Raw genomic sequence first — 13,026 nt, forward strand, 5'->3', positions numbered from 1 at the left:
ACGACACACTCACCCAGCTCATCAGGTCATCCTGGACAGGGTTATCCCTCTTTTGGTTCACAAGGTCCTACAGGGTGCTTAGAAAGAGAAGGAACGGGGACCTAGAGATGCCTGCAGCTTTAGGTGAGAGGATCTTTGGGATGTAGTTCATCATCCCAGCCAAGGAAGGCGATTTGTGGTAGCCACCGCTGTGGTGTCCTGCAGTGGGAGTGCTGCCCATCACTGCCCCTCCTTAATCCAACCCAAATCTCACTGGAAAGTCAGAGCTGTGCCTGGAGGAACTGGAGAGCCAGAGCAGGGAGATAACGAGGCTTTGGGGCTCCAAATCTGACCCTCTCACCATAAATGTGATTTCCCATTCCGCCCTCCCCACACCTCACCAGCTGCTGCCAGGGTCTGCATAGACAAATCAGCTTTGCTGGCTGAGCCACCGCCCAAAATTCCCACCAGGAACTCGGTGACAGAGTTCTTGTAGGCAGAAGGATGTGAGGATGCACCCCCTGCTCTGCCTCCCACAGACCCTGCCCACACATCCCACCCCGCAGTGCTCAGCCCCAGCATGGGCCATCCCTCCTGTCCCAGTCTTTGTAGCACCCTCAGGAATTTGGGAAGGAGGACAGTCGATAAGCCACGGGAGAAGGCAGGAAATTGGGGTATAAAATAGGCAGGGGCTGTGAATGATGACTTGGGCTAAGTCATCCATCAGCCTGCTCGAATGCCATTTCTCTTTATATTAACACACGGTCTTCTTTCGCACTTCATCCTTTAGAGAAGCTCATTCATTAACCCGCAGGGCACTAACGAGAGCCATTGCTAATCTGCTCCTCTGGCTCCCCCCTCCTCTCCTCCCAGGGTAAACTGAGGCACGGAACGAGCAGGGTTGTACAAATTGCAATGTCCCACGGGCAGCCTGTGCCGACATCACCATGCAGGGATGGGGGAGCAGGGAAGGAGGCCCCAAAACCCTCCCCGGGCTCATCACTGAGCCTCTTACCAGTAGCCAGGGGTGGGTCCCTATGGGAAAAGCCTCCTCTGTGACCTTCATCCCACTTCATGCTTCCTCTCCTTCCTCTTGCAGAGTCGGTGCCCATGGCGGTGATCATCGGAGTGGCCGTGGGGGCCGGTGTGGCGTTCCTGGTGCTGATGGCCACCATCGTTGCCTTCTGCTGTGCCCGCTCCCAGAGGAGTAAGTGTCACCCCGGGCCACTCTGCATCTCTTTGGAAGGGCTGGGGGGAGAACTCTGGGGAGAGGGTGAATCAAGTGGAGCGGGGAGAAAATAGAGCCTGAATTTACTGACGCCACTTAATTTATTAAATTTACTTGTCATCACAAGCTGCTTCTCATGTTGGCCTACCAACAACAGGCAGGCCTGTGGGAAAAGGAAAGGGTTTATGGAAAACATGCCAGGGTAACTGCTGATCCCTGTTAGCAGCACAGGAGGTGTGCAGGGGACCTCTTAATCCCTCCCTTGGAGAAATCCTGATGTCCAAGAGGGAGAAGCATCCTCGCTGTGCCACATCGGTGCTTAAAAACCCTCCAGAGTTCTGCTTCTGTTTTAATTCCAGTTTTCCTGACGTGCATATTCCTAGCAGGAATGACAGCCAGCAGAGTGGTTTTTCATGGGACTCATGCGTTTTGGAGTCTGGCTGCAGTGGGAATACAAGTCAAAGTGACATCAGAGACGCAGGTAGAGGAGGAGGAGGGGGAAACAGCGTGGGATTGTCTGGCCTCATTAAAAAGACACCAGGAAATTAAAGGGGGATCATTGGCTCCATGAAAAGGCACCAAACCAGGAGGGAGAAGAGTGTGATTGTCTAGAGCATTCCAAGCCTCTGGGGAGAGGAGGAGATCCTTGGCGCTGCTCCCGGCTCGCGAGACGCGTGGTGCGGATTCCGGGATGCCAAACTCTCCACGTGTGTGCCAGAAAACCCAGTTGTTGTTCTTTTATTTTTTTCGCCCCCCCTTGATGGTTTACAAAGCCATCAAAGACACCAGGCTGCACCTGGATTCAGTACAGACACACATGGCCCCCCACTGCAGAAATGTGTTTAATTTTCAGCATGATAATGAGGCCTCTCCCTGTTTTATCCCATTTTATTTGAACTCTCACAGCCTCCATCAGCAAGAATTAACGAATCAAATGGGGAAAGTCATTTCTCTTGCTTTTTGGGGAAGGTTTGCTGATGGACAGGACCCAATACCAGGCCAGTTTGATGTCGTGGAGGTCATTTGGCAGCAAGGGACAATGCAAGCACCTGAAGGAAGCAGGACCACACCGTGTTCCCGAGTCCATGGGCTGTTTTTTCCCCATGCCACATCCTTCAGAGAAACAGAGAGCGTGTGGTTCATTATTTCCCTCTCGTTTGATGGAACCAGATGGTGCAGGGCTCTTCACAGGACCCATGATTTCACAGCAATGCCATGACAACAGATCCCAGACGTGGTGAAAGCACCGGGATTTAGACCCTCACAAGCTGGAGGCGTGCAAGGATGGGCTGCTCTTCAAGGGGAAAGCCAGGAGGGGACAAGGCCATCCCAGCCAAATGCCTTGTGTGATTTATCCCATTGGTAAATCAGGAAGAAGAGGCATTTTCCTCACCAGGGCTGGGAAGATAGGTTCTGGAGAGAGGGCACTGGGCAGGGCTTGAAGTCCCTTTCTTCCACTGTGCTTCCAGTGCTGTCCTGCTTAGAAAAGGTTTTTGGGACTCAGGCACAGCACAGGCTGCTGGGTCTGGGCATCTTCCCTGCTCTGCTGCTCCCTGGCACTGTGATTCCCTGGGGACAGGTCAGCAGCACGCCCAGGCCAGGGCAGGGGTCCCTGTGCTCCCTACAAGGCTTCTTTGCCATTCCCTTCGGGATCAGAATAAGCAGATCACCCAAGAAATCAGCAAAGATCCCTGCCCTGATCTCCCTTCCCTCACCAAAACCTTATGGGAAGGGAAGAGCCGGACCCAGCTGGGGACAGCAGCAAATCTGGGGTGCAGGTGGGATTCCCCAGCCTGAGATCCGTGCAGGGGGTGCTGGTGGCACTGAGGCCCCTCAGTTCCCCTTCACCTGGCTCCAAAAACCACTGGAAGCTCCCAAAACAGAGTCTCTCCTTGGGTTTGGGGGAACTGGGAGCAGCTGAACCAGACCCCAGGGACACTCAGGGTGCAGAACCCTGCAGGGAAGGACTTGGATGTGCCAGGTGGATGGGCTTTTACCCCCGTTTGGAGGTGCTGATGCCAGCTGGATGCTGTGGCCACTGTCTCCGGTGGCAGGAGGGCAGAAGCGCCAGGCTGAAAGGTGAGGAAAGGAATTTCATCCCTGCTAGTGGTGTGTGATGTGCAGAGTTATTACAGAGATCAGCTCAGGAATGATGGGATCAACAGAGCGCTTGGATATCAGGAGAAGGAGCCATTTCCTGCCAGGATGACTGCAGATTCCTCTCCCAAGACAAATACTGGAGCGTTGTGCCATCATTTACAGCAACATCCTGGTGCAGGCTGTTGTGTGGAGGGGACACAGTGACCCAGTGCAGTCACTCTGGAGAAGGAATCTCCTGACCCAGCCACTGACCACAGCTAACAGCACTGGGGGGGGCAATTCCTGACCATGTTCTGGGAAAATGCAGCAAAAGAAAAAAGGACCAGGTGCAGGCACACCGAGCCTGGAGGCTCTGGAAAAGAAAAAAAATTTACTTTACTGCACATCTGTTGTTGTATCTTCAGTGACTTAACGGCCCAGAGTTATTTAAGGGGGAACACTCCTGGGAGAGGAGCTGCAAGACACTGATTAGCTTCTCCTTGTGATTAAAGACGGAGGCTCCAGCACCAGGAACGTGGTCCCAGCAGGAAAACATTAAAAAAAAAAGCTGTAGTAACTTCCCAGTGAAAGCCTTTGCCTTGTGCCCTGAGACTTGGAGAGGTCTGGGGGCTGCGGGTATCGAGGACAGGGGATGCTGGGAGAGATGAATTCGAGGATGGAGCTTCAAGCTGGTGTCGGTTACACCATTCGGTTTGGTTTAGAGATAAAACTCCCGGGGGCTCCAGTCCTTTCTGGACTGATCCCTGCAATCCTGGCTTGGCTGCATCCGTCAGCTGGAGGTAGATCTGACAAACCGGCGGTTCAAGGCAGGTTTTGGGTCTGGGAGGGCTGGCACAGCCATCCTGGGAGGTGAGAGCCAGATCCGTGGCTGGGGACCGGCTTCAAAGCTGTTGAGGTCTCGCTGCTCAGATTTGCCTCCATCTCTGCTTTTCATCTCAGCTTTGCGCCGCCGTTCTGGTCCCGCTGCTCCACGTCTGTGGTTTAATTCTGCTAAAATGACTTGTTCAAAGCACGCCTGACACCTTCAGGGAAGGCAGGGAGTCTCTCCAGGAATGTTTCTCTCTTCTCTCATTGTTGTCTCCAGGCTGCTTGGAGATGATAAAACCATCCCTGTGCTCATTGCTTGGCCTTTTCCATGTGTTGTCTGCACCCCAGACTGGGGGAAGCTTTTCTCAGGGGTTCCCAGTCCCTGGGCAGAGCTAGTCCATCCCTCAGGAGCAGCATTTCCTACGGGTCAGCAGGCTGGACAGTGACCCCACTCCCTGTGGGGAGTCCCTGGTCCCTGGGACCAGCCCTTGGTCACAGCCCCGTGAGTGTGGCAGAGGCCAACCAAGCTCCCAAAGGAATTCCTGTAGGAGTCTGAGCTGTCCATACCTCATGGCAATGCAAATATCGCTCCTCCAGCTCTCCAGTGGGCTTGCTAAGCCGGGTTTATTTTCCCTGGTGCTGCCAGGCATCTTGCAGGTCCCTGCAGAAGCTCCACTGCTGCCTCGGACTAACCCCCTTCTCCCTCTCCCTCTTTTCCCAGATCTCAAGGGTGTGGTTTCTGCCAAGAACGATATCCGTGTGGAGATCGTGCACAAAGAGCCGGCCTCGGGCAGGGAGGCCGAGGAGCACCCGACCATCAAGCAGCTGATGGTAAGGAATTCCTTCCCCGCCCTAAGCGATTGCTCCGGGCCAAAGTCTGATGGTAACGAGCACGGGCGCTGTCGCTCAGCCCCGTAATAACCACCCAAGGCAAAGATGCCCTTCCAAAGATCCTGTTCTCGAGATCCACATCCTCCTGCCCTAAAAACTCCTCGAGTGAAACTTGGCTGGTGAGGCGGAAGAGTTGGGAGGGGTTGATTGCGGTGGCCCAGCTGCCCGCCGGGCTAATCGCAAAGCAAATTTTCCACCTCACATCTGGAAAGCTTCGGAGGGCAGGGAGACTCGCACGGGATGAGCACGAGGTGATAAGGAGCTCATTAACCAGCCAGGTGTGTGCGCAGGGCCGGATGCACACCCAGTCTGCACCTGGGTCTGTAACAGCCGGGGAGGTGTCACCTGCCCAAGGCCACCTGAGGGGACGGACAGACACGGCCAGGGCAAGAGGTGGATGGCTGAGATCCCAGGAAACTCAGCGTGGACTGTGCATGCTCACCAGCAGCCCGCTGTGGTCACTGTTCTCTCTGTCTCAGCCCCAGTTTGCCTTCGCTTTCACTTGCTGTTGACAAACAGAAGCTGAAAAATGGCAAACGAAGGTGAGTGGCTGTAAAAAAGGAGAGAAAAGAGTGGATGGGAAAGGGAGAAGGGGTTGAAGAAGCCAGTGGCTGCTTTCTAGGCTGCTGGGTGGCTTTTTCCCCCCTCTAACTCTCCAGTTTTTGGACAGCACTTGTGTGTCCTGCCTGCAAAAGCCATTCCGTGAATCCCTGGTGGGAAGGCAAGACTGAGCATCGTAGGGTGGGTGGAATTGCTTGCTGGAATTGTCAGGATTGTCAGAGCATTTAGACAGCCAGGGAGCCTCCAAACAACGAGGAGGAGGAGGAGGTGGAGATCTGGCGACTCATCCCAGCACCGAAACCCATCCCAAGACCTTTGTTCCCAGTAGGGCTTTGCCCTGAGAAATCTGCAAGTCCACGGTGGGATTTGCAAGGCTGGAAGGGCAGAGGAGGCTGGGACTGGGTTTGGAGCAATCTGCTGGGATGAAGGGGAATGAGAAGCTTCCTCTCCATGGGACCCTGTACATCATCTGTGTGATCAGCAGTGCCGAGCCCAGATCTGGCTCCCACGGGGGCATCTGGGATCATCCCAAATCCCACTCCAGACTGTAGCCACCAGGCTGGAAGCACACCCGAAGCCTCAGCAGAATACTTACCACTGTGAGTGAACAAGGAAGAGAGTGGTCATGGGACAGGGTCTTGGAAGCCATCCTGGGGCCTTTCTTAGATTATATTTGCAGGATTTCACATCAGTGTGTGCCTTGGTGTGGCTGGGAGCAGAGCTGTGCCGGACACGTTGCAATGAGGAACTTGGCAGGGTGGAAATGGTGCAGAAAAAATGACAACATTTGTTTGAGAGCTGGGGAAAAATGCCTTCCAGGGAGAGAGGTCGTGGAGCTCCTGGGGTTATCAGCCAGACTGGTGAGAGGTGGTTTGGTCACGGCACAGAGGAACTGTTTAAGTGCAAACAGGGAAGGCAAAGCTGAGCGCTTTTGGATGTGGCACAGCAGAGCCTGGCTGGACTGGAAGAGGGTGATTCTTCCCCTCTCCTGGCCAAATCCAGGCATTTTCCCTGAAAATACAGCAGTTGGAAATGACATCGTTGGATCAGCACCGTTCAGGAGCTGGAAGAGATGGTCCGTGATCTCTGACGCTGATGCTGGGAGGGTTTGGCACCAGCTGGGACATCCTACCTGCAGGGAGAAGGCATCTAAGTCCCCTCCCCTGCCTGGATTGGAGCCTCCCCACCCTCATCTGCCCTCTGCTAGCATGTTCCCAGGAAATACTCCCTGATTCTTTCTCTCCTCAGAGTCCACAGGGACCCCATCTCTCCCTCATCCACCTCCTTGCTGTGTCCAACAGCCGGTGTGGGCATCCTCCTCCGGCCATCAGACACCCAGCCTTGGACGCCAAACAGATTCCTGATAAAATGTTCCGACTTTGTCAATGAAGTGAAGGACCAAGTTAAAAACTTCCTCTTGCTGATGAGCAGCAATGAGACCCCTCTGGCAGGAGGAGGAGGGCAGCGCCCAGCACCTCCCTATCCTCACCCCGGGATTTTCCAGCTCTCCCTCCTCCCAGCGCCAGCATTATTCCCTCTGCTTCCCCATTTGCCTCCTGTGAGATCTCCGCCCCTTGAGGTGATCTCCTCGCCCTCAGCAGTGTTCATCACACCCTGCACTTCAGCAGCAGCTGTGGCTGTCGTTGCCATGCCGGGGCCTCGGGATCATTACTGTGGATGTTAGCGAGGAGCAGCCACGCTGGCAAACAGCTCCTCGCTGCTCTCCATCCTAACCCCATCCCGGCCTCTCGGCCGCGCTCCTGAGTGCAGCACAGCCTGACCTGCTCCTGCTGAATTTCAGGATCCTCAGCACCGTGGATGTGCCTTCGCTGCTCGGTTTCCCACCGTGTCCCACTCTGCCGGAGCATTCCTGGCCGCAGAGCGGCAGCGTGACTCCCGTCCCCCCAAACGCTCTTTTGTCATTCTCCAGCCATCTGTGACCTCGGCGGCTCACCGTGCTTTTCACAAGTCATTATTCATGCATCTATAAATTCATTAACACCTTAGGATACGCGTCACGCTGGCTGATTTGCATATGTTCACATTGCCTCAGCGTCGTGCCCACCCCCTGCTCCGAGAGCTGTTCTGCCAGGCAGTGCCCGCGGGCAGGGAAAAGGCTGCCAGCTCTAGGGCTGGAGGCAAAAGAGCCTGGTGAAGGGTCTGATCCTGGGGAAATAAACCGCAACAGCCGCGTTCTCTCTCCTGCGGGATGACGGCAGCTCCGTCGAGCCCGGGCTGTAAGGATGGAGATGAAGAGCATCATCAGCTCCGGTCCTCACCATGGCTGGGTTTATTCCTGGCTGATGCCTCCCCACCCGTGAAATGGGGTTGATAATCCCAAAGGAGCCATCCCCACCGCCATGAGCAGCCAGAGAAGATCCCAAAGCAACAGGCAGGCAGGGGCATCCCAGAGATCTCCATCTCTGGATCATCCCTTCCATCGGAGGGGATCCAGTGTGGCCACACAGATCCAGGCATCACCTTTGGTTCATATTTGGAGTGGAACAGCCAAAATAATCCATCCAGTGACAGGTTTATCTTTTCCTGTCTCCTTAAACCCATCCCTCTGCTCCAAGGGCTGCTCCCAGTTTCTTCACGGCCTTCACAGGTGATCAGCACCAGACACCTTTTCCAGACAGGGGCTCAGCTCAGATCCCTGTGGAAGAAGCAGAACTTCCATTCTGGGCGAGGCTCATTCCTACCTGCAGCCCAGTGGACACAGCATCCCTCTCGCTGCCTTCCTCCCGTGCCCGCGGGCTGGGACATGGTCCCCGTGCCCAGCGGCCACTGCCACCGCCACCCTGGGAAGCACCAGCAACCCCGAGCTGGCAGAGCCGGGCCTGGACTGGAGCCAGGCTGTGTCTCCACAACATCCAGCCTCGCCCGGGAGGCGCGGGGAACATCCCTCCCACACAGCCGACCCCTTCCAGCAGCACCAGCCCAGCCAAAAGCAACGTTTTGGGGAGAGGTGGGACAAGAAAGGAGAAGCTGCAGCTTCTCCTGTGGTGGGCAGCCACACCCGCCCCCGTGGGAGCTCACATCACTGGGCGACCGAGATCAGAGCCGGTGTTTGAAGGTGATAAAGCTTCATCCAGCTGGGAATTCCCAGAGGGGTTCTTTATTCATGGCCTTGTTCCCTCCCTGGGAGCAGAGGAAGTCGCTGTTCGAGAATCGGCGTCAGCATCCCTCACCCTGGTAACGTCTGGCCCGCACAAGTGCTGCCGGGTGGCATCCAATTACCCAACCAGCCGGAAATATTGTAATTAAACCTGGAGCGAGGTGGGGGGAGGCACTCGGAGCCCGCCAGGTCTGGAGGATACTCAGGGACCTGAAGCAGCGTTTTAGAAAACATATTGTGTCCACTAATGAAAGCCAAGAATTTAATATCCTGTCGGATTCTCCACCTCAGAGGCCTCATCTGGGGGCGTGAAATGCGGGAGAGCTCCGCATTTCCAGAGCGGAGCGGGAGGCACGGCGCTGCCTGCTGCTTCCATCCGGTGTTTCCCTGCGCTGAGTGACCCCGAGAAGTCACTGTGCTCTGCAGGGACGCGCTCCCTGCGCGCTGGGAGCCAGCACGGCGGAGCCGAGGTGATGCTTCAGCATCTCTCGGGGGTCCCTGCCTTTTGCAGCGGGGGAAACCGAGGCGGCGGCAGGCAGGGGTGCAGGGGTGCAGTTTGTCACATCCCTCGGCCACGCTGATCCAGGAGGGACCGGCGGGGTTTGGGATGGGCAGGACTTTACACCCCACCGTTCTGGGGATGGCGAAGGCTGCTGGCGCCTGGCAGTGCCAAGCAGGATTAAGTCCTGGCGTGAGATTCCCAGGGGTAGGAACGGCGCTGGCAGGAGGGGAGTGGTGGGCACGAGGCTCTAACAGACCGGTGCAAGGTCCGGAGCATGTTGGTGCTGTCACCTGGCTGGAGAAAGCCACTGCTCTGGAAAAACTCCAGGAATGGCACTGGCATCCATGCCAGGGCACTCAGATATCTCCGGTCTTTTTTTCCATGTATTTCCCTCTCGCCCTTCGTAATCCCCATTAATATTGGTGATGGACTGAACTTGAGTTAATTTCCCTCCCTTTCCGGTGATGACAAAGTGGAAATCACACTAACGAGGATCCCACCGCCCACTAATTAACGGTGTAGGACTTTAATAAAGGTGACGTTAATGACTGGCTCTAATGGGGGAGTTGGAGGTTCAGTGATGTGATGGCGCTTTATGGACCCCACGTGGGGACTCCCTGCAGTCCCCAAATCCGCGGGGCGCAGCCGAATTCAAAGCGTCCTGCCAGCCCCAGGGACAGGCAGGGTCCCCACGGGGCTCGAGGAGCATCCCAGTGCCTGGATCATTCCCACCATCCCTTCAAGAGGCAACATGAAACGGCCTAAAACACCCCGTCAAACCCGACATTCATTCCAGGGAGGTTTGGTTCCCACCTCCCTTCTCCCCTCTCCATGTCTGCGTTTGTCCTGCCCCCCTGGGTCATCCACGCCAACAACAAAAGCGCCAAATCCAAGAAGAAATGGTTTTTCTTTTTCTTTCCGAGCTAGGACGTGTTAAACCCTTTCGATAGGGTGAACACCCCCAGCCTCTGCCTTCCAGAGATGCTTTAGAGCATCGAGGGGGTCGCTGGGACTGGCAGAGCAAAAACAACCCCCTCCACATCCCATTTTAGCTGCACTCGTTTAATCCGCGGCGACATTTGTATTTATCCCGGCAAATCAATGGCTGATCCAGGCTTTCTTTTCCCTAGGAAAACTCAGGTATTTTAATTTATTGCCTTTAACAGCCACATCAAAGGCTTTCGGGAGATGAACAGCAAGTGCCGCGAGGTGAATTTCCACAGCCACTTACCATCTTAAAGAGGAGAGAATTTGGGCAATAAAAGGGGATTTTGGGACTGATGTGGGGCTGTGATGCCAGAGAAGCCGGGCTGGAGGCGTCCGGTGAATACGGGAGAAGCTAAAAAAAGGCGACTGAGAAATTGGTTGATAATTATTCTGCTTCCTGCACAGCCCCGCGTGCTGAAGGAAGGGTAATTAAAGCTGTGGTGTAATTAATGTGCACCTTGCCCCGCCTCCCCCCCCCCCCCATCACAGCCGGCCTTCAAAGGAAAACTAATGAGGCGGCCAAGTTCAGCTGAGGAGGAAAGGATGAAAAGAAGTGGGGAAAAAAGGAGAATTTGGGGGTGTTGCTTTGGGAAGGTGGGTGCAGCCCCAACCCTCACCACGGTAAATAATTCGTTTTCTGCATCAGCCCGGCCTTTTCTGTCCTAAACAGGGAAAAACAATCTGTAACCCAGGGAATCACGTGGCTTTTGGGCATCTGCCCGGCTCCGCCGCCCTCGGACACCGCTGGGGCACCCCTGGGGAGGTCCTTGAATCCGGCTGGTGGCAACTTCCTCGTGCCGTGGGGCTAATGAGGGATGTGGGGCTCGCCCCACATGGCCTGGGGGTGATGGGACAGCCGGGGGACAGGAGGTGCCTAGGATGCTGACCCCTGTCTGCATCCTTTCCTAGATGGACCGGGGGGAGTTCCAGCAGGATTCGGTGCTGAAGCAGCTCGAGGTGCTCAAGGAGGAGGAGAAGGAGTTTCAAAACCTGAAGGTGAGATGGATCCTGGAGCCTGCCTCTGTCCCCAAACCCACGAAGAGATGGGGTCAGAGCCCCCCAGGTCACTCCTGGCAGAGGGGCTGCATCCCGGGGGTGCTGGGAACCCCTCTCCGTGCCCACCACCGGGCAGAACCAGCTCATGCCTCACCCAGCATTGCTGCTGCCAGGCTGTCTGTCCTCGGGCCATGTCCCCAGTGGTGGTGGCCTGTCCCAGAGGGCTGTCCCAGTGCAGGGACAGAGGCTCTGGTCTGCGGGCACGGTTTGCTGGCCCCAGAAGCTTTTGGGGGTGACACGAAGGTGTAGTGCCAGAACAGTGGGGTGCAAGGGGCACTTGTGTCCCGACTTGGAGGGGGCTGAACAGTGGAAATGAGGACACAAGAGGACATTGCTGGACAGTTCTGCGGTTAAGGGGTAAGGGTGTCCTCCAAAGGGGGGCTATGAAAATGGGGAAGGGTCTGGAGGGGCCATATGAGGAGCAGCTGAGGTGACTTGGCTTGTTCAGCCTGGAGGAGGCTGAAGGGAGACTCATCAGGGTCTGCAGCTCCTCCCGAGGGGCAGCTCCGATCTCTGCTCTGTGACCAGGGACAGAACCCAGGGAACGGCTGGAGCTGTGCCAGGGGGGTTGGGATGGATATCAGGGAAAGGTTCTTCCCCCAGAGGGTGCTGGGCACTGCCCAGGCTCCCCAGGGAATGGGCACGGCCCCGAGGCTGCCAGAGCTCCAGGAGCGTTTGGACAGCGCTGCCAGGGATGCCCGGGGTGGGGTTGCTGGGGTGTCTGTGCAGGGCCAGGGGCTGCACTGGGTGATCCTGGTGGGTCCCTTCCCAGCTCAGGATATTCCATGATCCTGGTAAGTCTCGCATGTCCCGGGTGGATGGGCAGGGTGGGCACCCCAAATGCCACGGTACCCAGGGAGGCCACCACCAACCTGCCCCGCTTCTCCCACTCCCCAGGACCCCACCAACGGCTACTACAGCGTGAACACCTTCAAGGAGCACCACTCCACCCCCACCATCTCGCTGTCGGGCTGCCCGGCTGACCTGCGGCCGGCCGGCAAGCAGCGGGTGCCCACGGGCATGTCCTTCACCAACATCTACAGCACCCTGAGCGGGCAGAGCCGCCTCTACGACTACAGCCAGCGCTTCGTGCTGGGCATGGGCAGCAGCTCCATCGAGCTGTGCGAGCGCGAGTTCCAGCGCGGCTCCATGAGCGACAGCAGCTCCTTCCTCGACACCCAGTGCGACAGCAGCATCAGCAGCAGCGGCAAGCAGGACGGCTACGTGCAGTTCGACAAGGCCAGCAAGGCCTCCGCCTCCTCCTCCCACCACTCCCAGTCGTCTTCCCAAAACTCAGACCCCAGCCGGCCCCTGCAGAGGCGGATGCAGACGCACGTTTGAGCCCCGCCGGGGACGCTCGGGACCCTCCGCGTGGGCGCCGTGGCTCCGTGCTCGGACAGTCGCGCCCGCCGGCGGCGGCGGTGGGAAGAGGCCGGATCCAGCCCCCCCAGAGCGGGGCTGCGGGGCGGGGGACCGGCCGAGCATCCCCCCCCTCCCTGGTACATGCTAAGCACAACCCCGCCGAGGACGCGCTGAGCCCCGGGGAGCCGTCACGCACCCCCGCGCCCCCCCAGCCGCTCGCCTCCGCTTCCCGCTGCCCTCTCCCACCCGGCTCCTTCCCTTCCTTCGTGGTGTTCGGTGTCCATACTTATAGAGTCCGTTTCGGGGGGGGTCAGGGGGGTCCCGCCATGTGGGACAGGATGGGGGGGACATCGGTGGGACAGGGACCCCCCGGGAAGGGCCTCTCCACGCTGTATCGCGGCACCGCGGTCAATACAAGAGGTGTTTCTCGTGGCA

The 13,026-nt window shown here is 57.1% G+C and overlaps 1 protein-coding gene across 3 annotated transcripts in view; it reads left to right on the forward strand.

Moving 5' to 3' along the window:
• The window catches only part of KIRREL3 (kirre like nephrin family adhesion molecule 3), a 345,138-nt gene extending 332,112 nt beyond the window's left edge, over positions 1 to 13,026 (forward strand). For all 3 annotated transcript variants that reach the window (XM_048328585.1, XM_048328586.1, XM_048328587.1), the window contains 4 exons: positions 1,079 to 1,186; positions 4,836 to 4,945; positions 11,083 to 11,169; positions 12,127 to 13,026. In XM_048328585.1, the coding sequence (XP_048184542.1) occupies positions 1,079 to 1,186; positions 4,836 to 4,945; positions 11,083 to 11,169; positions 12,127 to 12,570 (749 nt within the window). In that variant the 3' untranslated portion in view covers positions 12,571 to 13,026. The remainder of the gene's footprint in view (positions 1 to 1,078; positions 1,187 to 4,835; positions 4,946 to 11,082; positions 11,170 to 12,126) is intronic.

Source organism: Corvus hawaiiensis, chromosome 25 (assembly GCF_020740725.1).
Source record: "Corvus hawaiiensis isolate bCorHaw1 chromosome 25, bCorHaw1.pri.cur, whole genome shotgun sequence".
NCBI lineage: Eukaryota > Metazoa > Chordata > Aves > Passeriformes > Corvidae > Corvus > Corvus hawaiiensis.